This window comes from Somniosus microcephalus, chromosome 14 (genome assembly GCF_052327205.1).
Source record: "Somniosus microcephalus isolate GS21.2 chromosome 14, FLI_Smic_1.0, whole genome shotgun sequence".
NCBI lineage: Eukaryota > Metazoa > Chordata > Chondrichthyes > Squaliformes > Somniosidae > Somniosus > Somniosus microcephalus.
In genome coordinates, this window is record NC_141000.1 from 22,117,180 (window position 1) to 22,141,066 (window position 23,887).

The window sequence follows — 23,887 nt, forward strand, 5'->3', positions numbered from 1 at the left end:
TGGGGTATCCACTTTGCATAATAGGCGAACATGCCGAGTGCCCGACGAAGAGAGCTGAGATTCGTAGGGGGAAGGAGCTCCTGAAGCGGACGAAGTCGCTCCGGATCCGGTTTGATAACACCATTGCCCACCCAGTAGCCAAGGATGTTGACTGATGGTACTGATTTCACAGATTTGAACTCATTTGAGGTTAAGTTGAGACGACAGAGAACGTCAAAAAATTTCTGGAGGTTGGCATCGTGCTCCTTCTAGTCATGACCAGCAATGGTGAGATTATCCAGATATGGAAAATGTCCGTTAAGTTCTCCTGTTTGACGAGGATATCCATTGCCCGTTGAAAAACGGCCACCCCATTGGTGACCCCAAATGGAAGGCAACAAAACTGGTAAAGCCGACCTTTGGCCTCAAAGGCTGTATACTTTTTGTCAGTCTTTTAACAGTACTTGATGGTACGTGTTCTAAGTCAAAAGTTGAAAATACCTTTTAGTTAGCAAGGTTATTGACCGTCATCGATGCGTGGTAGACGGTAGGCATCCAGGTCGGTATACTGGTTAATAGTTTGCAGGTAATCGATGCAAAGACGTTTGTGTTGTTTCAGAGGATTTTTAACAACAACGACTTGAGCCTGCCAAGGAGATGAACTTGGCTCAATGATACCGTCAGCTGGAAGGAGAGAGATCTCTGCCTCGATAAAGGATAGGTCATCTTGGCTGAAACATCGTGATTTAGTGACTATGGGCTTACATCAGGGGGAAAGATTGGCAAACAAGGAGGGCTCGTCGAGCGAAGCCACCGAAAGCGCACAAAACGGTACTTTGTAAATAGTAAGCTCCGGCTTTGATCCTCCAAACTCGAATGAGAGTCTTGTGTGTTGTTTCTGGAAATCCTGTCCCAGGAGCACATCACTGCATAGGTTTTTCAGCACCCCGAGCCGGGTGGAGAAATAAGTGCGGCCATTGAGAATAAGATCGACAAGACAAAAGCCGGAAGAGTTGGTGGTCACTGTCGTTAGGGCCATTGCAATTTCCCCGTCCGAGGGGTAAATACGCAGTTTTAACTTACTGACAGCCCGCTCACTAATGAAGCGGTCAGAGCTGCATGAGTCGATTAGTGCACTCAAAATGTGTCCATTTACCGAAACCTTTGTGGCTGCATGGGACAGACTTTGGGGAAAAACAGCTGTGATGGGAGGAGGAGCAGTTTTACACTTGACAGCTGTAACCTTAGTAGTGGTTCTTGGGGGAGGAGCAGTTTTATAGATAGTACCTGCAAAACTAACAGGGGCTCTCGACCGGTATACCTTAGAAAAGTGGCCTTTCATACTGCAATGATTGCAGACTGCGTTATTAGCAGGACAAAATTTCCTATAGTGGAAAGCACCTCCACAGAAGAAACACTTCCTTCCAGACTGCTAAGATGCCGCTAGGGCAGTGTCGTCATCAGTGAAGGCTTCTAGGGTAGGGTTGTCATCAGCTAGAGTCATCATCAGTGAGGGCTTCCCGCCCGAAGCCTATTGAAGGAGTCACTAAAAGTGATAGCAGCAGCCCGTGCACGTGGTAAAAGATAGGTATCTGCATTCTTCTTTGCCAAGTCCAGAGAACATGCCTGGTCATAGGCAGCCTTTAACTCAAGGGTTTTATTCTCCAACAGACGCTGGCGTATCAAGGGAGACGCAATCCCATTAATAAAGGAATCACGAATTAACTCCTCCTGGTACTGCTCAGCTGTGACAGCTTTAAGATTACAATCCTTGCTGAGCCTGCAAAGCTTCTGAAGGAATTCGCCAATGAGTCCCCGGGTTGTTGTCGAGTTATGGCCAGTAGATGCCGAGCAAAAATTTTGTTTGGGGCCTTAACATATAGTCGCTGTACTATTAGGATAGCGGAGTCATAGTCTACAGTCTTCGATATAGTCAAACACATGAGGAGATACATAATTGGCAAGCATCTCTAATTTATCAGGAACATTCTCACCACACACCCTGAGGAAGTTGCTGAAGGTACGATACCAGTGTTTCCATACCTTAGCAGTTGTAGGTGAATTCGGGTCCAGGTCAAGACGGGTGGGTCTGAGTAGTTTGTCCATGATGGATTGATTACTACATCAGAGTTCCCTTCTACAGTTGAAGTTGTAGCTGGCTGTTCCAGAAATCACTCAGAGCGTGGAGCCGATACACAGTTGATTAAATTGACGTAAGAAAACTACTGAGCACTTGGTTTGAGTATAAAACAAGGCTTTAATCAACTGTTTCACAGCCATGAGTTTCTAGTTACATCACTAGTCCCTGGTTACAGAAACATCCTGAGCAAGCTGGGCCCACGCCCGAGTATTTATACTTTCCTTGGACGGCGCCACCAGCTGGCTGCCCATGTTATCTCAAGTCATTTCTACATGAATGGTAAGATTCATGACACATTGTATGCTGGTAAAGAAAAACTAAGACACTGGTACTGGGATATCATGGATTTCCACTCTCGTGAAACCTCTGTAGCAGAAAGAAAAATGCCTAAATGTCGCACACTCTGTGCTCAAGGACGAACAGGTGCAAGACAGACATGCAGAATAAAGCATAGGCATTTTCCATGTTTTATCACATGCTCTTAATGTACCATAAATTTACCAATTTTGCAGTCAACAATTAGTCTGAAAAATGGCAGTGAAGTAGCCAACAATTAAGCTATTTACAGGACCTTAGTGAACACTAAATGTATCCAACTTTTGCATCAAATATAAAAGCAGTGGCAATTTGGTAATAAACCAACGTACTTGACATTTATTTCGCAGAAGTGAACTCAAGCCCAGTTTAAGTACTGTTGGATCCTCAAAGTACAGTGAAGCTGTGTACACCGCTCATGTTTCACTGCACCTTTCCCAGGCCCACTTTCTAAAGGCAACTCCTGCAAAAAAACTAACTTGGGACAAAATCATTGACTCGAGAAAAAAAAACTGTGTCAAGATTTCAGCTGCTTGAAAGTCATCTTAAAAATCTTACTCTGTATATAATGCAGCACAGTCATTGATTCAGCAAAAAAACTACTTTTGTAGGGTTACTTTTCCATAAATAAGAGAGACAGTACAAATAATACAAAAAAAGGTTCAGTTTGTCCTAACAAATTTCACAGGCAGCACACTGCATTGAGCAACATACATGCAATCCTTCAAATAAACACTGAATACAGCAAAGGCTATGGGCCCCGACAACATCCCGGCTGTAGTGCTGAAGACTTGTGCTCCAGAACTAGCCGCGCCTCTAGCCAAGCTGTTCTAGTACAGCTACAACACTGGCATCTACCAGAAAAAGTGGAAAATTGCTTAAGTATGTCCTGTCCACAACAAGCAGGACAAATCCAATCCAGCCAATTACCACACCATCAGTCTACTCTCAATCAGCAGCAAAGTGATGGAAGAGGCCGTCGACAGTGCTATCAAGCGGCACTTACCAATAATCTGCTCACCAATGCTCAGTTTGGGTTCCTCCAGGACAACTCTGCTCTACACCACTTGATAATACTGTCGACAACACCTTCCATCACTTCGCTGCTGATTGAGAGTAGACTGCTAGGGCTGTCATTAGCCGGATGTGTCCAAGGCCCAACCATCTTCAGCTGCTTTATCAATTACCTTCTCTCCATCAGAAGGTCAAATGTGGGGATGTTCGCTGATGATTGCACAGTATTCAGTCCCATTTGCAACTGCTCAGATAATGAAGCAGTCTGTGCCCACATGCAGCAAGACCTGGGCAAGATGCAGGCTTGGGCTGGTAAGTGGCAAGTAACATTCGCACCACACAAGTGCCAGGCAAGGACCATCTCCAACCAGAGAGTGTTGAATCACCTCCCCTTGACATTCCATAGCATCACCATATCCCCCAACAACATTCTGGGGATCATCACTGACCAGAAACTTAACTGGACCAGCCACATGAATATTGTGGCTACAAGAGCAGTCCAGAGACTGGGTATTCTGCAGAAAGGTTCTCGCTGTAGTGTCCGTGTGTAGATAAAGACACTGAAGACAGGAGTTGGTTCATAGGTATTTACTAAGCAAGTCTTGGGGGGGGGAGGGGGGGGGGGTGCGGTTTCTAAAGGATATACACAATACACAGGCTTATATAGCCCAAGTGGCAATTACCGGCATTACGCACACCTGGGGCTCTTAAAGGCACATACACCATAATTGCTCCCCTTCTAGCTAACTAGTACATCATATTTTAAGTAATTATTAATTACATGTTACATGCAAAATATACATTGCTGTATTAATTAATTATAAGTTAGTCTCTCAGGAGGCTTCCTGACTCGGTCCGGATAACGCCTCGGGGGTGTAGTAGTTTCTGGTGGTGTAGTAGGTTCTTCTGGCAAGGCTGATTCGGCTTGAAGGCCAGTGTCGGGTTCATCAGGCTCCAGTATCACCGGATCGGAGGTAGATATGGGTATCTCTACTTCATCGTTAGATGTATAGAGTGGTGGTGTAGGTTGTCCCTTTTCGGATGACTTGATCAGCATGGCGCCTTATTATGCTGTCTCCGATGTCCACGGTATACATCAGTGGTCCTAATCGTGTGCAGATAGTTCCAGGCTGCCATTTCTCGGTACGGTAGTCCCGGGCCAAAACCGGTTGGCCTATCTGGAAGGCCCTAGTTGGCCTTTCATTCATGCCCTGAAACTGCCGGTTCTCCACGTCCCTTCGGATGTTGGGCTTGACCAAATCCAGCCGGCATCTTAGGTTTCTATTGTAGAACATCATGGTGGGAGTTTGGTTAGTAACCATATGTGTTGCATTCCTATATGCAAATAAGAAGTTATCCACCTTGTGCTGAAGTTTTGTGTCTTCATTACCCATGGCCTTGATCGCCTTCTTGAAGGTCTGGACAAACCTTTCAGCCAATCCATTGGTGGCGGGATGGTATGGGGCGGACGTGTAGTGCTTTACCCCATTGTTTTTTTTAAGAACTTTCTGAATTCTTCGGACATAAATTGCGGTCCATTATCAGAACATATCTGCTCCGGCAGCCCATTCCTGGCAAATATGGTCCTTAATAGTGATGTTTTTTCCGTGGTGGTGGAGGACATCTTTATTACCTCCGGCCACTTGGAGTGTGCATCAACCGCGATTAAGAACATCGAGTCCATAAATGGACCAGCAAAGTCGATGTGCACCCTTTGCCAGGGAGATGAGGGCCACTCCCATGGATGTAGAGGGGCCTGTGGAGGAGCATTTTGGACCTTCTGGCATCCTAGGCAGCTCTTGGTCATGTCTTCGATGTCTCCATCGATACCTGGCCACCATACAAACGCCCTAGCTAGGTTCTTCATTTTCACTCCACCCAGATGCCCCTCGTGAAGCTCCTTTAGCACTTTATCCTGGAGTTTGGGTGGAATCACCACTCTGGATCCACACATCAAGGTTCCTCGGCACACTGACAGCTGTTCTCTTCTTTGCGAGAATGCTGGCAACAGTGGTTCGCCATGTGCTGGCCATCCCTTCACTGTTAAATCGTAGACCCGAGAGAGAGTCGGGTCATTTCTTGTCTCCCTTTCAATGGCAGAATTTGTCACCGGTAGACATTCCACTATGGTAGAGTGGAATATCTCTACTGTAGGTGCCTCTTCTGTCGTTGGCAACGGTAGGCGCGATAAACCGTCAGCATTCCCATGCTGTTTTGACCCTTTGTATTCAATGTTGTATTGGTGTGCCCCTAGAAAAAAGGGACCACCTCTGCAGTCTTTGTGCCGTTATAATGGGGACACCTTTTTTAGGGTTGAATATGGAGATGAGGGGTTGATGGTCAGTCAGCAAGGTAAATTTTTGTCCCTGTAAGTAATGGTTGAATTTCTTCACTCCCCATACCAGGCTGAGTGCTTCCCTGTCTATCTGGGCATAGTTACGCTCAGCTGAGTTCAATGAGCGTGACGCAAAAGCTATCGGTCGTTCTGAGCCATCAGGGAATCTATGGGACAATACCGCTCCTATGCCGTAAGGGGATGCATCGCACGCCAGTCTGATTGGTAGTGATGGGTTGTAATGAGCCAAAACTTTCTCGGATGTGATTAAGTCTTTACATTTATGGAAGGCACGTTTACAGTCTTCGTTCCATTTCCAAATCACTCCTGTCTGTAGAAGATCATTAAGAGGGTGTAGAATAGTTGATAAGTTCGGTAAAAATTTATGATAGTAATTTATTAATCCCAGGAATGACCTTAATTGTGAAACATTTTCAGGTGCTGGGGCTTTTATAACTGCTTCAGTTTTTTCAGGTGACTTATGCAACCCTTCCTTATTAATTATGTGGCCACAATATGATATCTGATTTTGGAAAAATTCACACTTGGGGCGATTTGCTCGTAGGCCCCGTTCTTTCAGCCTAGTGAGCACCTGCTCCAAATTGGCAAGGCTCGTTGTCGCTTTCTCCTGTTATAAGGATGTCGTCTAGGTCGCATTCAGTCCCCGGAATCCCTTGCAGGACTTGCTCCATAGCTCTTTGCCAGATAGCTGGAGCTGATGCTATTCCAAAAACCAGTCGATTGTACTGGTACAGGCCTTTGTGTGTGTTTATTGTGAGATACTTTTTAGAGGCCTCCTCAACCTCCATCTGTAGATATGCCTGTGCCAAGTCAATTTTTGTGAAACGTTTCCCTCCGGATAGTGAGGCGAAAATATCTTCTATCCTCGGAAGAGGATACTGTACCGTGTGAAGGACCGGGTTTACAGTCACCTTAAAGTCCCCACAGATGCGAATTTTTTTCTGTTCCTCCGAGTTATTTTTCAATGTTTTTTTCATGACTGGAACGATGGGTGTTGCCCATTCGCTCCAATCTATTTTGGATAATACGCCTGCCTTTTCCAAATTCTCCAGCTCTGCCTCGACTGCCGGACGTATTGCGTATGGCACTGGTCTTGCCTTAAAATTTTTTGGAATTGCTGTATCTTCCACTTTTATTGAGGCGGTGATGCCTTTCAAGGTTCCTAGTTTCTCTTGAAACACTTCTTTGGCGTTGGTCAAGATGTCTTTTAATGGTTCAGGTATGATGTCATCATTGTTTTTTTCCTTACTGGTCACCGTCAGTGCCTGAATGGAGTGCCAGTCTAAACGTATCTTCCTTATCCATTCACGTCCCAACAACGGTGGACCACCATCTTGTAGAATGTATAAATACAACTTTTGTATTTCTTTGCCGTTGTATACCACAGGCACCCTTATTTTTCCTTTGGGGTAGACTTTCTGCCCCGTATATGTTTTCAAGATAATGGATGTGTCTTTTAGAGGTATATGCGAAAATAGCCTCTCGTAATCTCGTCGATTTATTACGGTTAGAGCTGATCCTGTATCTAGCTCCATTTTAACTGGGGACCCTGCTATTGAGGGTAACCCAAATGGTTTGGTAATCCTCTTTGGCAAGTACATTATGTAATTTGAGACAGCTTAGTCTCTTGTTTCCGGAGTCGTTATCGCGATTCTGGTCTTCGGAGCTATTGTCCGTCATCATTTGTACCTTCCTGTACTTTTCTTTATTGATTTTTTGTTTTCTGTCAGTTGATTTATTTTGTCCAGATTGGCATACCCATGCAATGTGTCCAATCTTACCACATTGCCTGCATGCTTTGCCCTTGAACCAGCAGTCCCTCTGGTTATGGGTGGATCTGCCGCAGCGATAACATCTTCCGAACTCCTGTGTCATTTTATGGGTGCCGAAGTCCTGTGTCTTTTGTTGTATCTCTGCAGCTCCTTTTGCTGCTGCTTCGTATGATACAGCCATACTGAAAGCTTTGTCCAATGTTAAATCTTTTTCAGAAAGCAGTCTTTTTTGTGTTCCTTCACTTAAGAGACCGCAAACAAATTTGTCTCTAAGATAATCCGATAGTCCTGCTCCGAATTGGCAGTACTTTGATAGCTTTCTTAATTCGGTTAGGTAATCAGCGTTACTTTCATTCTTGTGTTGATTTCTCTTGAAGAACTTGAATCGTTCCGCTATCAGCAGCGGTGTTGGGTTTAAATGCTCCTGCAGGGTATCAACAATTTCTTTAAAAGTCTTGTCCTTTGGTTTGGCTGGAGTGATTAAATTTCCTAACAGCCCGTATGTCTTCGCGCCCATTAAGTTCAGAAGTACTGAAGCTTCTTTTTCATCTGCTATTCCATTTGCAGTGCAATAAACCTCTACTCTTTCCATGTATGTGGTCCAATCTTCTATTTCGCCATCAAAAGCCTCAATATTACCAGATTTAGGCATTTCAGAAAAGATATGGCGCTTCCCGCGCTTTTTTCTCTGTAGCAACGATATGGCGCTTCCCGCGCTTTCCCGCCGCTGCTACCGATAACAACGCTGTTTTACTGTGGTTTCCGTTTATTCACTGTTGGAGACTTGTTCCCGACAGAGGTCTAAACGCTGACCTGCTTGCCGCGCCGGCCGTCTCTCGAGTGCACCCTCCCAGTCCGTTATTGCTTGCCTCCGATTTCGCTGCCTGTCTCAGCTGTAGAGCCCGCCGCTGGAGCTCCAGCCTGATGCCCAGGAAGGATTAGCGCAGTACCTGTCACCAGCTTGGCCAGCTGGTGAAACCACAGTTTCTCTTACTTCCTTGAGTCTTCTGGACGCTGGAAGAATCGATGTCCTTGAGGTGCTGCCGAATTGCAGGTAAGTCCGTTTCCACTTCGTCGCCACTGTAGTGTCCGTGTGTAGATAAAGACACTGAAGACAGGAGTTGGTTCATAGGTATTTACTAAGCAAGTCTGGGGGGGGGGGGGGTTTCTAAAGGATATACACAATACACAGGCTTATATAACCCAAGTGGCAATTACCGGCATTACGCACACCTGGGGCTCTTAAAGGCACATACACCACACTCGCCTCCTGACTCGCCAAAGCCTTTTCACCATTGATAAAAGGCACAAGTCAGGATTGTGATTAGATACTCTCCACTTGCCTGGATGAGTGCTGCTCCAACAATACTCAAGAAGCTCAATACCATCCAGGACAAACCAGCTTGATTGATCAGCACCCCATCCAGCACCAGCACACTGTGTCTGCTGTGTATACCATCTACAAGATGCAATGCAGCAATTCGCCAAAGCGTCTTAGACAGCACCGTCCAAACCTGTGACCTCTACCACCTAGAAGGGCAAGGGCAGAAGGCACATGGGCACACCATCAGCTCCAAGTTCCCCTTCAAGTCACACAGCATCCCGATGTGGAAACAGATCACCATTCTTTCATCGTCGCTGGGTCAAAAACCTGAAACTCCCTACCTAACAGCACTGTGGGAGTACATCACCGCACGAACTGCAGCGGTTGAAGGCAGCAGCTCACCGCCACCTTCTTGAGGGCAATTAGCGATGGGCAATAAATGCTGGTGTTGCCAGCGACGCCCACATCCCATGAAATGAAAAAAAAATGCCCATACTGAAATATCTTGTGAATTGCACCAAAAAGAAATTGATGAATAATTCTGAATAACTAGTGATGCATTACTAAATAAAATGGCTCAAGAAAAACATGCAACCTCTGAAAACCTATCACTTTTACAGACTGTTTATATAAACGGTGCACAAGAATTTCTGTTCAGCTGTTTTCTCACTTACTGAAAAAGGGTGGTTTCAAAAATCCTGACAATACAAAATAGGTGTCCACAGAAAAGTCCTTTAAACGTCCTCAATTTGTGCAACTATACACCAACCTCTGTCAAAAAGGCCACATGATTTCTTCACTAAGAGGAGGGGAGATAACAAAAGCTCAACCATACTGAAGCTTAGTGATAAACTGTAATGCTATACAACCTAGACTAAAAGCAAAAAACTGCAAATGCTGGAAATCAACCAAGAACAGAAAATACTGGAACCACTCAGCAGGTCAATCAGCGGCTGTGTGGAGAAGAAATTAGTTAACGCATATCCAAGCTGATAAGGGAATTAGGGGTTACGGGGAGCGGGCAGGGAAGTGGACGGGAGTCTAGGTTCGGATCAGCCATGATCCTATTGAATGGCGGAGCAGGCCCGAGGGGCCGTATGGCCTAATCCTGCTCCTACTTCTTATGTTCTTATGTGTAGACCCATTATCAGACTGGGACAATTAAAAATGAACAGCATTTAAAAAGAAATAAAACAAAAGTAATGAGGAAGAATGCATACGCATACATGCAGACACAAACATAGGCACACGCGAGAGGGAAAGTAGAAAGACCTACGTGTGTTTAAATGGAAAACAGAAAATGGTTAAAAAGCTTGTGATATTAACACGAGACAATAGGAAGCATAATGAGGGGCAAAGAGACGAACAGACTAGCTAAAGTGGTGAGGGGTAAGGCATGTAGAAATGGCAACGGGAAAAGCTGGCAAAGTGGAACCGGCTCAGAAGAAAAACAAAATAGCATGCCAATTACACCAAGGGTGCAGAATGCCCCACCAGCTTGGTGTTCTGACAGAAGGTCCCCACCTCAAGCACCACAGCTCACCTCCCTCACCCCCGAAATGCCAGCATCTCTTGCCGTAGAGAAAGTGGGAGTTAAAGTTAAGGTCTAAAATTATTGAAGTCAATATTAAAGCCAGAATGCTACACAGTCTGAAGCTTGGAAACAGTAATGACTTGCACACAAAGCGCAGTTGGATATGTTTATTTTGGTACATCTATTGCAACACAGGTTGGCATGTAATTATGCCCGATTGCAGAAACTTGACTTTATAGTACAGTGGCTCAGTCGGCAGTTTTATACACGATAATACCAGTCTAAAGACAATAGTAAATAGTCAACATGGAAAGGATATTTATTTAAAACATTGGTACTGAAGGTTTCAAACTTACAAAATCCACAAGATTTCAATTTCCTATACATCTGTGATACTAATTTTAACAATTTTCTGAATCCATATTCTCAAATATTGTCACTAATGAAGAATTGAAAATAATTCCAAGTGCTTTCGGCATGAGCCTCTGATACAATTAGTTACTCGATGCAAATAGGTTTACTGTATCCACTACATGATGCAGAGCTATGCTAACTCCACTCTCAATTGATTTAACTAGGTTAGTGTGGTAAACCACTGTTTGCATTCCATTGTGTACATGCCTGGACATGCCTCGGCTGACTCCTCCCACAAGTCCTAGTATAAAAGTGACTGCTCCCCAGCCCTTTGTATTTCTGGACCGGTCGACCACTCGAGGCAGACCTTCATTCTTTTGTTAATAACAGCCTTTAGTTACTCTCTTAACTCTCAGTCTTTTATGAGTAATTGATAGTGCATCAGTTAGATTAACAGCATTTTGTACAGTAAACTCATATGAAGTTGAGACATCATATTAACAAGTGGAAAAACAAATGCATCCTTCGCCAAAACTACTAGTCATGTCAGAGACATGTACTGTTGTAAAATGTCATCAAGTTCATCAACAAACTCAATCTCTTCCAGAGCTATTTCAAATACTTCGACAAATAATGTGAAGTAAACACAAGCAATTCCTTTAAAAAAGGAATGCTGGAATTGTATTTCAACAACTTTTATGAGTATTGTAAAACTTGTTTGCATGCAAGATACACAAGAATAACTAAAGTTTGACAAAGGTTACAATAATGAATAGAAAAAATAGGGTCTTTTCAAGCCATTGGTCATCGATAACACCATAATCAGGAGAAAAAGCGCATTTCACACAAACATAGGTATATGTATTCTAACATACCAATACAATCTGTAGAGATGTGAAAGGACAAAACAAATCAGATACTGTTAAAAGTTTTGTACAAGAAAATTTTATACCCGGTCTCCCTTAACATAATAAGTACACTTACCATTGCTCTTAAGAGGATTATTTGGCAGATGGCTCTTTCCAGGTTTTTCTTTTCGATTTTCTTTTGAATCTAAAAAAAAGTGCAAATATGGTGCTTTAAGTACATTAATCAGTTATAAAACAAATATGAATAACCCAATAGCAAAATACTGCGGATGCTGGAAATCTGAAACAACAAGTGCTGGAAACACTCAGGTCAGGCAGCATCGAGGAGAGTGAAACAGAGTCAACGGACAATGGGTTCGACCCGAAACGTTGACTCGGTTTCTCTCTCCTCTATGCTGCTTGACCTGCTGAGTGTTTCCAGCACTTTGTTGATATGAATAAGTCCTTTATTTTGCTTGATAAATTAAATTCTAAATGACTAGTTTTATCCATTTTTTTGTATCAACTCCCTTGGTATAAACTTGTTATTCCACACTTTTGAAAATGCAGACTCAATAGGACATGGTATCTGATGGTGTCCACACCTGAAACATTAACTTGTTTGTTCTTTCCACAGATGCTGCCTGACCTAATGCTATTTTCTGTTTTTGTTTCAGAACTCAGCATCTGCAGTATTTTGCTTTTTGTTCAGGTCAGTCCACCTTCCTCACTGTGGCGATACATGACACTCGTAAAGCCCATTCACTATATGGTCATGGCTAGTTCCACTTTCAGAGTTCACTCACATCATCTGTGTGGGATGGTGAATCCTGAAGCAGAGGAATTGATGTTGAGAAAATCCAGAGGTAAGCAAATTGGAAGGAATAGAAAATCGTAGACCCAAAGGGAGATCTGCAGAAATCTTGGGAGGTTTATTTATATTGCAATTCATGACCAGTAGCTGATAGTAATTTCTTGATCTGAACTAAACTTTTTAGTTGCACCTAAAGTACCAAATATTGCTCCACAATGAAGCCATGTCAAGAGAGTCAGGGATTACAAAACATTTTTTTTAACAATCAGTGTACAGCAAACAAGGTTGTGTGCGCATGATGCACTGCGTTTTGCAAGTTGCTTGAATAACCATGTGGACTGATTCTGAGCAGCAATATCAACATTATGGTGTATTTCTGGTTACAAAGTTATACAGTATATTGATAATGGCCACCATAGATTTGTGTGTTACTACATTCAGCTGAGTGATGTGCATACCTCTTACGTGGTGTCCAAGTGGTGTTGTTGATGTGCTGACCAGAAACTGGGATCAGACTCAAAAAAAAAAAAATCCTCGGTCAGCCTTAGCAAACACATGGGCCAGTATTTTCCGATCGCAAGCTTCCTGTGTGTGGAGGCCTCCGATCCGGGAAAAAACCTACGCCCTTACTGGAGGGCTCCAGAGGTTCGGCTATTTCCGATCCTGGGGCTCTCCACGACTAAATGCGCAGGGTCCACGTATCCCAGGGGCGCATGCGGTTCGCAAGCTTCCCTGGGATCACGTGGGCCATGGGGAGCCAATGGGAGAAGGGAAGCTCCCTTCATTCATACTTTTGACAGGTAGACCTGTCAAAAGTATGAATGGCGATCGCCCCAAAAACACATCAAAACGTTCAAAAAAGTAATCACGTTTGCCAAATTAATTTTTTAATTAATTATTTTAAACAAATAATTTTTTTCCCAAAAAATAAATTAAGTTTTTTACAGGGCTAAAAATAAACTTCGCTTTTTTAAAGTTTTTAAAATTATAAATAAGTGAAAAAATTATTTATGTTTACTTTTTTTTTTAAACTCTTATGCTGGTAAAAGCAGGCCTTACGCCTGCTTTTACCAGGCGTGAGACTTTTACGGGATTTTTTTTTTTTTTTTTTTTAAATAAAGCAGGCGGAGGTTCTGCAGAAAGCGGAACTCTCCACCCGCAGAGGCCTTCTCCAGGGCAGGCGTCCGATCTGTCAAGAGGATTCTTCACAGATCGGAAATGCCGGTTTTAGCGCATGCGCATCGCATGCCTGAAACCGGCATTTGCGAGGTCCCTACGGGTGTGTGCACACCTCGTACACACCCATAGGGATCAGAAAATACAAGTCATGATTTTCACAGAACGGACTGCCTGTTAGAGTGCTTCATCCAGCATTCATCAGGTCACTGCCATGTGCTCAAAGGAGGAACTGAAGATGTGAAAACAATTTAATCTCTCAGGCACAGTTCTGATGTCTAATTTTCTACCTCGCTTTCATAAACCTGGATTCCAGAGTGTCTTGACTAAGGTACTGACTATAGCTGTTCAAATTAAGTTTGATGCAATAGCCTTGTAGCACTGAAAATAGTAAAGCTGAAATTGCTTTTTTTGTCCTTCCAAAAACATTGAGGGGGGCTGGGGAGGGGGGGGGGGGGGGGCGAGGAGGAAGAAAGGGGCATTGGATGAGGGCAGGAGTAGGCTTCGAGTTAATTGAGAACTCACTAAATTCTACTTTCAAAAACCTTCTACTTAAATACTTATGCAAACCTATATAAATCACTGGTTTGGCCTCAGCTGGAGTAACATTCTGGGCACCACACTTTAGGAAGGATGTCGGGGCCTTTGAAAGAGTGAAGACGAGATTTACCAGAATGGTACCAGGAATGATGGACTTCAGTTGTACAGAGAGACTAGAGAAGCTGGGATTGTTCTCTCAGAGCAGAGAAAGTTAAGGGGAGATTTAACAGAGGTGTTCAAAATTATGAAGGGTTTTGATAGAGAAAACGAGAAACTGTTTCCACTAGCAGGAAGGTTGAAAACTAGAGGACACAGATTTGACATAATTGGCAAAAGAACAAGGGGGGGGGGGGGGGGGGGAAGATAAGGAGAAACGTTTTTAGACAGCGAATTGTTATGATCCGGAATTAACTATCTGAAAGGAAAAATTTGCAAGGCTATGGGGAAAGAGCAGGACCAATTGGATTGCTCTTTCAAAGAGCTGACCCAGTCACGATGGGCCGAATGGCCTCCTTCTGTGCTGTTCGATTCTGTAACTGGAAGGATTCAAAATCAGAAAGAAGGCTACCCTAAATAAAGCACATTTGTTTTGGATGTTACAAGAGCCTTCATTACACCTTACCATGAGCTTTAAGCACGACTCCTCTCTTGTTCCATCATTAAGTTGTCACTGAATTATGCACAATGCAAAAAAATCTTATTCATAAGCAATAAACTTCCCCCTATCTGCAGAAGAAGCTTTAATTTATATAGCTGCTCTGATATAAATAAGTCCCAAGGTACCTTAGAGGGTTGAGGAAAATGAATGCCAAGCCAAAGGGAAAATTAGAAAGGGCGATCAAAAGCTTGGTGGTAGAGGTGGGTTTTAAAGAGGAGACTGTGGCAGAAAGGTTTACAGAGGGGATTCTGAAGGGGCTGAAAGAAGATCTGCCAAGACTGGGCCAAAGGGATGGAGATTTGCATACACAAAAAAAAAATTGAGTTTGAGAGGTGTTGGGCTGGAGAAGGTTATCGAGTTAGGAAAAGCCGAAGGCATGGAGGGCTTAGACAAGGACAAGAATTTTAAATGAGGCTTTTGCATACCAGGAGCAAATGTAGGTAACTGAGTATGAGGTTGATGAAACTTGTACAGGATAACAACTTGCATTATATAATGCTTTCAACGTAGTAAAACGTCCCAAGGTGCTTCACAGGAGCGTTAGGAGACAAAATTTGACACCAAGCCACAGAGGTATTAGGACAGGTGACCAAAGGCTTGGTCAAAGAGGTAGGTTTTAAGGAGCGACTTAAGAGGAGACTGTTCAGATTTTTTTTTTTAAAATATTTCACATTCAAGCATCCAATTAGTCCTCACTTAGATGTTTTAGTCAATATCCTGCAAAAAATTCTGAGATTTAATGGAAGCAGAAATCATTAAATATCATACAATTAGCAATTGCACAGAACAATTAGCAATTGCACAGAAGACTGTGGAAATGGAGACTATGTACAATTTGTAGAACATGATTCTGCTCAAACACTAACATTTCCCTGGGAAAGATTTGTTATTTTAATTTAACTGTATTACCCACTTATGGCAACTGGATCATCAAATTCAATTACAGATAAATTACTTTACTTGGGTCAGAGAAGGCTAAGAGGAGATTCGATAGAGGTGTTTAAAATCGTGAAGGGTTTAAATAGAGTAAACAAAGAGAAACAGTTTCCATTGGCTGAAGGGTCGATAACGAAAGGGCATAGATTTAAGGTGATTGGCGAAAGAACCAGGGGTGACATGAGGAAAAACTTTTTTACCCAATGAGTACTTGTGATTTGTAATGCACTGCCTGAGAGGGTGGTGGATACAGATTCAATAGTCACCTTCAAAATGGAGTTGGATAAATACCTGAAGGAGAAAAAATTGCAGGGATATGGGGAAAGAGCAGGGGAGTGGGACTAACTGGATTGCTCTTCGAAAGAGCCGGCACAGACTCAAGGGGCTGAATGGCCTCCTTCTCGGCTGTACTATTCTATGATTTAACCATGGTTATCGTGTACAGTCAAGGCTGTATTAAATTTTTAATTGATTCTTATACAGCCAATTTTCTCCCACCCTTTAAGGTATCAATTCAACTCGGGTACAGCTCCATGGGCATCAGGCTACCTCCTCATCCTACCTTACCCAAGTGGTCATTGTTCATGTCTGAGCAAAGGGGAGGGGAAAGGAAAGAATCTATTGAGGAGTTTGCTGTGATTCTCTCCTTACTCAAGATGTCACACATATGCACACTTCCAGCAGGGGTCATAGGACAGTGATCAGATGAGCACCCTAGCTGATTTTCTTCATTACCCAGGAGTGCTAAAGTCAGCTGTTGGCCTGGCTAACATGAGCAAACTCAGGTGAAGTCAGCTACCACAGTACAGACGAGGAATTGAATCTGTGATCTCCTGGTCAATATGGCACAATATTACACCTACTTTTTAAAAAACCCACAAGAGCTCCAGTAAGGCTACTAAGCCAGTCATTTCAACACACATCTCCTTTCTCAAGTTCCTCACTATGCAAGTAAAATATGCTTCATGTTTTATCAACACAACAACATGCTGAAAGTGTTAGCTGCACTTAAAGAACAAGCCAAATACAGTAGCACTAGCAGGTTTCTTCAATAGAAATAAAGGACAACACTATTCAATCTTTTTCCCAAAACATGAAGAAATATTGTGGAATTATTCTAAAAGCATTGAATTGCTTGCAGAAAGGAATGTCATTATAAACTAAAAGCCCAAATTTATACAACTGCTTTAACATTATGCTAAATACTTGATATTCTTCTTTAACCAACTCAAATTCCTTCCATCATCACTTCATATTAATGGCTGAAAATATTCGCTATATATATAATATACATATGGAAGGACAAAAATCAAAAATTGCACTTTTGCTGTTTTGCACAGTTCAAGTAGACATAGCCACCATTACACTTCACTGAAATATGATTGACATTTATGTCCCATATTTTAATACTACTCATCTCAGATGCAGACGGTCAAGTCTGGTTACGCATTTGACTTATTAGTGTTACCCACAGAGGAGCAATCCTTCAAATTATCCTTAGTTAACATGTCTCATCAGGATTGTAACTAGATCTTTACTTGCATTACTGACAAATTTTAAATGGAATTAAGTTGGGCTGGGGCTGAAAATAAGTCACTCGCCAACTTTCTCCTAAAATTTCAGATTTCTGATTATCTATCCAGTGATGCTTGCTGCAAAGTGGATATAATCAGGTGACATTTTTGCCATTGCTTGCCTGCATGGACCTCTGCAAACTATCCACATCAGGAAAGGTTTTGGCCAAACTAGCAGTCAAAAATGAGACTTGGTGTTAAACGCATGTGCATGTGAAACAGATTTAATCATTTTCATGACTGCAGTGCATGCATAAACTCACATGTGTATGAACTACTGTTGTCAAATCCACTCAAAGTACATATAAGTGACAAACTCAGCAGCAAAATGAGCCACATGATATTGCAAAGCTGCTTCCTTTGTAGGCAGGTCAATAAATTATGCTTGTGCTATTTCTGACCTGCTTCTTGCTTAAGACGAAATTTAAAATAGCCCAACAAATGGAAAAGCGTCAATAGCTTCTGAAAACAGTAATTCATACGATTAAGAATTTTCATGACAGAAGGAGGCCATACAATTCATAATTGGAAATAAAATTAGTGAGCATTTGGAATGCATGAGTAAGCCAAGGACATTCAGCATGGATTTGTTAAAGGCAAGTCATGTTTGACAAATCTCAGAGCTTATCCTGAACCAATGACTGATCGGATAAAGAGGCTGAAGTAGTTGTTCTGCATATGGATTTTCAGAGGGCATTTAAATTAGGTGTTTCAAGAGGCTCATTAGAAAAGTTCAGGCATATGAATTAAGAGGAAAAATAGCAGCAAAGATAGCAATTCAAATGACAGGCAAGTTAAGAGTAAATGGGTGTTCCTCAGATTGGAGAAGGAATGGATGCGGTGTACCCCAGCAGTCAGTGTTGGGTCCACCTTGGTTCTTGGCACTTCAAATTATTTGAACGGGCAGAGAGAGCACAAACTCAAAACCTGCCAATGTCACAAAAGGAGGGTTTGGCAAACATATAGAGAGACTGTGAAAGACAGGTTAGCAGGGTGGGCAAAAAGGTGGCAGATGCAATTTAATGTGGGCAAGTGAGAGGTCGTATGCTTTTGGCGAAAAAAGTAACAATTATATGGTACTGTATACAGTTCCTGAAACGATGTGAAGGGTATAGATGAAAGAAAGACTGAGGGATTCAAATACATTATTTCCTGAAAAGCAAATGCAGGTAGATAAAGCCATAAGAATTAACAATATTTTGAGTTTTATAAATAGGGGTATAGAGTAGAAGAGTGACGATGTCATGATAAATTTGTACAAAATCTTGGTTCGGCCATAGATTGAGGCAGAGGAAGATACAGGGCTATGTAGAGATAGCGGACAGTTTTGAATTGCTCCAGCAAAGAGCTAGCATAGACACGATAGGCTAAATGACCTCCTCCTATACTGTAATCTTGTTTGGTTCTGTATCTGTGCCAACTCTCAAGAGCTATCCATTTTGTCCAACTTTCCTGCCTTTCTCCCATAATCTTTTACAGGAAACTTTGGTTTATCCAGAGGTTGTATGTCCGGAAATCTCGATCTACCAGCAGAAATCAGGAGCCGTTTTGTTAGGTTTTTTTTTCTTCTCGTGGCTTTTTTTTCCCCCAACAGTCAGGCTCTGCAAAGTCGCTCTGAAGCTGCTGCTAAGCTACAGAGACGCTTCTAAGGTATGGGCCGACTGTTTAGAAGCTGTTGCTAAGCAACAGTGCTTGTTGTCAGATGCGGAGATGAAAACCTCCGTATGTTTCAACATTAACGCTGGTATGTCCGGCAGTTTTGATAGATCGGCAACAGCTCAGTCCCGTCGGTGCCGGATATAACTAAGTTTCCTGTAAAATGTTATCCACTCCATTTTAAAAGCTATTATGGATTCTGCTTCCACCAGTTTGTGGAAAGGCATTCCATGTCCTAACAACCTTATGCATTGAAAAAAATTCTAACCTCACCCATCATTCTTTTGGTGATCTTAAATTTATACTCTCTGGTTACCGACTCACTAACCAGTGGAAATAATTTTCCCGAATTACCTTACCGAAACCCTTCACCATTTTGAACATTGTCAGCCTATCGCCTCAACCTGATCAGTCTTGATGAAAATGCTGCAGTTTCTCCTCATAATTGAAGTCTCTAATCCCTGGTATCATGGTAAATTTCTAATGCATCCTTCCTAAAGTATGGTAAATAAAATGTGACAATATTCAAAATGTGCCCTCACCAATAATTTGTAGTTTTAGCATTCTCTCAACTTTTGCACTCTACATCTCTATTTATAAAACCTAGGATCCCATGGGGGAAATATTTGGTTGATTTGCGCCTCCTGTTAACAGGGTGCAAAGCAACTCGCGCCCGGGCGCAGCGCCGCCAACGCCTCCCACAAAATTCAGCAGGAGGCTAGCGGCGGAGCTAACCATCAGCGCCCTACGGCGCTGTGCCGCCGGTGATGACATCATCGTCGTGCACAGCACCCCAGCAGCAATCTTTGGTAGCGCCCCGCCTTACTGTCGGACGCCATCACCAACGGGATCAGGGGGGCATACCTGCGGCCGGGGAGGCACTAAAGGCAAGGTGCCGGGCTGCCATTTCTGTTGCTGGCCGCCTGCCAGCACCCGCCTCCACTGCCGTCCCGGCCTCCTTACCCACCTGGCACCCCCTCCCCACAGAGTGCCGGCTGAGTTCCATGGGCCCGGCACTTCCGGGTGCTGGGCTCTTTTGCCGGCACTCCCGATCTCCAGGGGCCAAGCTGGGCTCTGGGTCACACTGCGCAAAGCCCCTTCCTTTTAAGACCTGCAATACCGTGGCGCAACGTGCCGCGATATTCCCTCATAGCACCCCAAGAGGGAGGCGGGGCACTTCCAGTAGCGCCCCGCTTCCCTCTTGGGTCCCTACCACTCAATTTCGGTGGCGGGGGGGCACTAATTTTTCCAGGGTGCTAAAAGTAGCGCCCCGGCAAAGTTAGCGCCCAAAAGGGGGCGCGACTCAATTTTTCGCCCCATATATTTTATCGTTGCCCTCCCACTTGTAAAGTTTTGTGCCTCTGAACCCTGAAGTCCCTCTGCTTCTCTACTCCTTTTACAATGTGACCATTTGGTATACAGATCCTCTCTTTATTCTACCTCCCAAAATGTATCTCCTCCCATTTCATGTCATCTATCTATGCAACTACTTGCCCATTTACGCCCTCCTGAAGTCACTTGGTTAACCATGCTCCCTATTTTATGACCTCTGCAAATTTTGATGCAGTGCCTCCTATGCTCAAGCATATAGATAAAGAGAAAAGAAAATGAAAGAGAGTAAGATAGAAAAGCAATGATCCCATCATCCTCCTCAGTGCACACCATGGTTTACATTCCTCCAGTTCATAAGACTAACACTTTTCTGTCCGTTAACCAATTTACTATTCATGCTGCCACATTCCCTTTAATATCATGTGCTTCCTATGCAGCACCTTATCGAATGTCTTTTGAAAATCAATACACACATTTCCTTTCTCAATACAGTCCATTATTTCCTCAAAATAACTTACATTTGTCAGACATGACTTGCCTTTTCCAAATCCGTGCTGGATATCCTTAAAATTCCACTGTTCTCAGTTTTTATTGACAGATCTCGGGGGACTTAGGGTTGCCAAGCTTAACATCAAGTGAGCAGACTGAAAGCTGACATTTGAAGAAACAATTTTCGATGCAAGAGCTTCCTTTAATTTTAAGGTACACAATTATTTTTTTAAACTGCAATAAGCAACCATTTTCTAATCCAGTTCTGTAGTCTTGATCTGTCCTTGTTCAGTATTTACACATGCAAACTTTTGGCAGGGGCCACTGTACTGTGGTTAGGAATGTTGGACAATTTTCCTTCCCTAACTCAGGGGTGCCAATGCCAACTGTAGTGCTGCAACTTACCCCAGAGCAGGGATTCAACCAGAGAGCTGAGGCCTTTCTTGGTCTGTACAGCTCAACTACACACTCAATAAATTTGCTAAGCCACTGAGGAACATGGCATTCATTGTGAGGGTTAGGTCACTTGAATGCCCGTGATGCTTAGAACAGATTCAGCACTTCCAGAAGGTATGCCCAAAATAGCCGATAGGACAACACATACAATGATAGAACCACTCAAGAAAACAGAATTTCTCTTCAGTTCTTACAATTGCCAAGTTAACACAATGGTATAGTTCCAACACTTGCCTGTGCAGAAAATTTACAAATGTGACAACACATCACTGCACTGCCAAGCACACTCTGTTACCTTGACGGATTCCAGTCTTGCTGGAAAGACCCCAGAAGGATACTGCATCCCAAACACACAACATACACCAAAAAGTGTGTCAGGTTAGTATGCTGACTGAGAAATTATTTAATTTGGACTTGACTAAAAAATCAGCCGAGAAGTGCCACCTACAGGTCCAAGTGTCATGCGCACAGGGTGGGGAGAGTTACCCAGATTAGACACTGGGTACTCAAGCATTGTCAGAGTCATAACGGCACAGAAAGAAGCCATTTGGCCCATCGAGTCCGTGCCGGCTCTCTGTAGAGCAATCCAGTCAGTCCCATTCCCTCGCAGCCCTGCAAGTTTATTTCCCTCAAGCGCATAGTACACAAATGCATGTAGCACAAGACATGAAACAAGTCAATTAGAAGCATAAATTCAGCTTAAAAAGCTGTAGTAGCCATTACAGAGACATGGCTATGAGCTGGGCATGATTGGGAGTTAAATTTTCCAGGCGAAAGGATCTTTTAAAGGACAGGGAAATTGGGAAAGGAGGGGAATAGCAATATCAGAGATGGGGAAGGCCGAGGCCATGGAGGGATTTGAAAACAAGGATTAGAATGTTAAAATCGAGGCATTGCTTAACCGGAAGCCAATGTAGGTCAGCTAGCACAGGGGTGATGGATAAACTGGACTTGGTATGAGTTGTGTCACGGGCAGCCGAGTTCTTGATGTGGGAGGCCAGCCAGGAGTGCACTGGAATAGTCAAGTCTAGAGATAACAAAGGCATAGATGAGGTTTTCAGCAGAAGATGAGCTGAGAAGAGGGCATAGACAGGCAATGTTACGGTGGCGGAAATTGGCAGTCTTGGCTATGCCTCGGATGTGGAGTCAGCAGCTCATTTGAGGATCAAATTTGACACCAAGGTTGCGAACAGTCTGTTTCAGCCTCAGACAGATGTTAGGGAGAGGGATGGAGTCAGTGGCTAGGAAACAGTTTGTGGCGGGGACCGAAAACAATGGCTTAGGCCTGGATGTCGAACAAGAAGTCTGGCAATTGAGAGACCACGGAGGGATCAAGAGATGAGGTGGTGAGGCATAGCTGGGTGTCGTCAGCGTACATGTGGGAACTGACGCTGTGTTTTCGGACGATGTCGCCAAGGGGCAGCATGTAGATGAGAAATTGGAGGGGCCTTAGGATAGATCCTTGGGCGACACCCGAGCTAACTATGCAGGAGCGGGAGAAAATAATGGTACGCAAGATAGACAAATCTCGAGTACCTGATGGGTTCCACCCCAGGGTATTAAAAGGGAATAGGTGATCAAATTGCAGATGCTTTAGTTGTAATTTTACAAAAGTTCGAGATTCAAGATTGGAAAATTGCAAATATCACTCCAGTGATGGAGAAATTAGGTAACTACAGACCTGTCAGTTTAACATCAATTGTGGGTAAGTTACTGAAATCTGAGAGGCAGTGTGACTGAACACTTGGACAAGTATGAGCTGATCAAAGATTTAGCATGGATTTGTGAAGGGTAGGTCACATCTGATTAACCTAGTTGAATTTTTTTGAGAAGGTCACTAACATGTTGGATAGGAGAATGCCTATGGATGTTGTCTATGTGGACATCCAGAAGGCATTTAATAAGGTTCTGCATAAGAGATTATTAGCAAAATGAGAGCACACGGAATTGGAGGTAACCTTGTGACGTGGATCAGTAATTGGTTGAGAGGTAGGAGACAGAGATTAGGGACAGGGGGTTCAGTCTCACTTGACAGGATGTGACAAGTGGTGTTGCCCAGGGATCTGAACTGGAGCATCAGGAAACATACGGAAAAGTTCATGTCCAGAAAGAGAGTCAGGTTAACTTGGCTTTATCATCAGGCAGAAAGAAGTTGGCCATTGTCCAGGGAGATGACAGTCTATTTCCAGACAGCCCCAAACCCTGTACATTGCTTCAATTACCTACAATGCACCTTCCAGTCATCAGTGTGCACCATGAGGTAACAACAGAATATGCTATGATACGAGAGGTAAGCAGGCAGTGAAGACTTTATGGGTAGAATTAAGAAATAGGAAAGGACTTAAGACTGTGGTGGGAGTTGTGTATAGGCCCTCTGGCAGCAGCTGCGAACTGCTATATTGTATAACTGCAGAGATTAGAGTCGCAAGTAGCAAAGACAGAGTGGTTTTAATAGGGATTTTTAACTTTCATATAGATTGGGATAAGTAGATTAGCACGTCAGAAAGGTAGTGAATTTCAAGTGTGTTTGGGATAGCTTTCTGCAACAATGTCAGAGGACCAACAAGGGGCATGCCATATTAGATTTAGCAAAGAGTAGTTAGCCAGATTTAGTTAACAG

General features: G+C 43.3%; 1 protein-coding gene across 7 annotated transcripts in view; it reads right to left on the minus strand.

Annotated features, from left to right (window-relative positions):
- The window catches only part of LOC147107372 (polycomb protein SCMH1), a 204,608-nt gene that overhangs the window by 124,041 nt on the left and 56,680 nt on the right, over nt 1-23,887 (minus strand). For all 7 annotated transcript variants that reach the window (XM_086006331.1, XM_086006330.1, XM_086006329.1 and 4 more), the window contains one exon: nt 11,773-11,841. In XM_086006331.1, the coding sequence (XP_085862457.1) occupies nt 11,773-11,841 (69 nt within the window). The remainder of the gene's footprint in view (nt 1-11,772; nt 11,842-23,887) is intronic.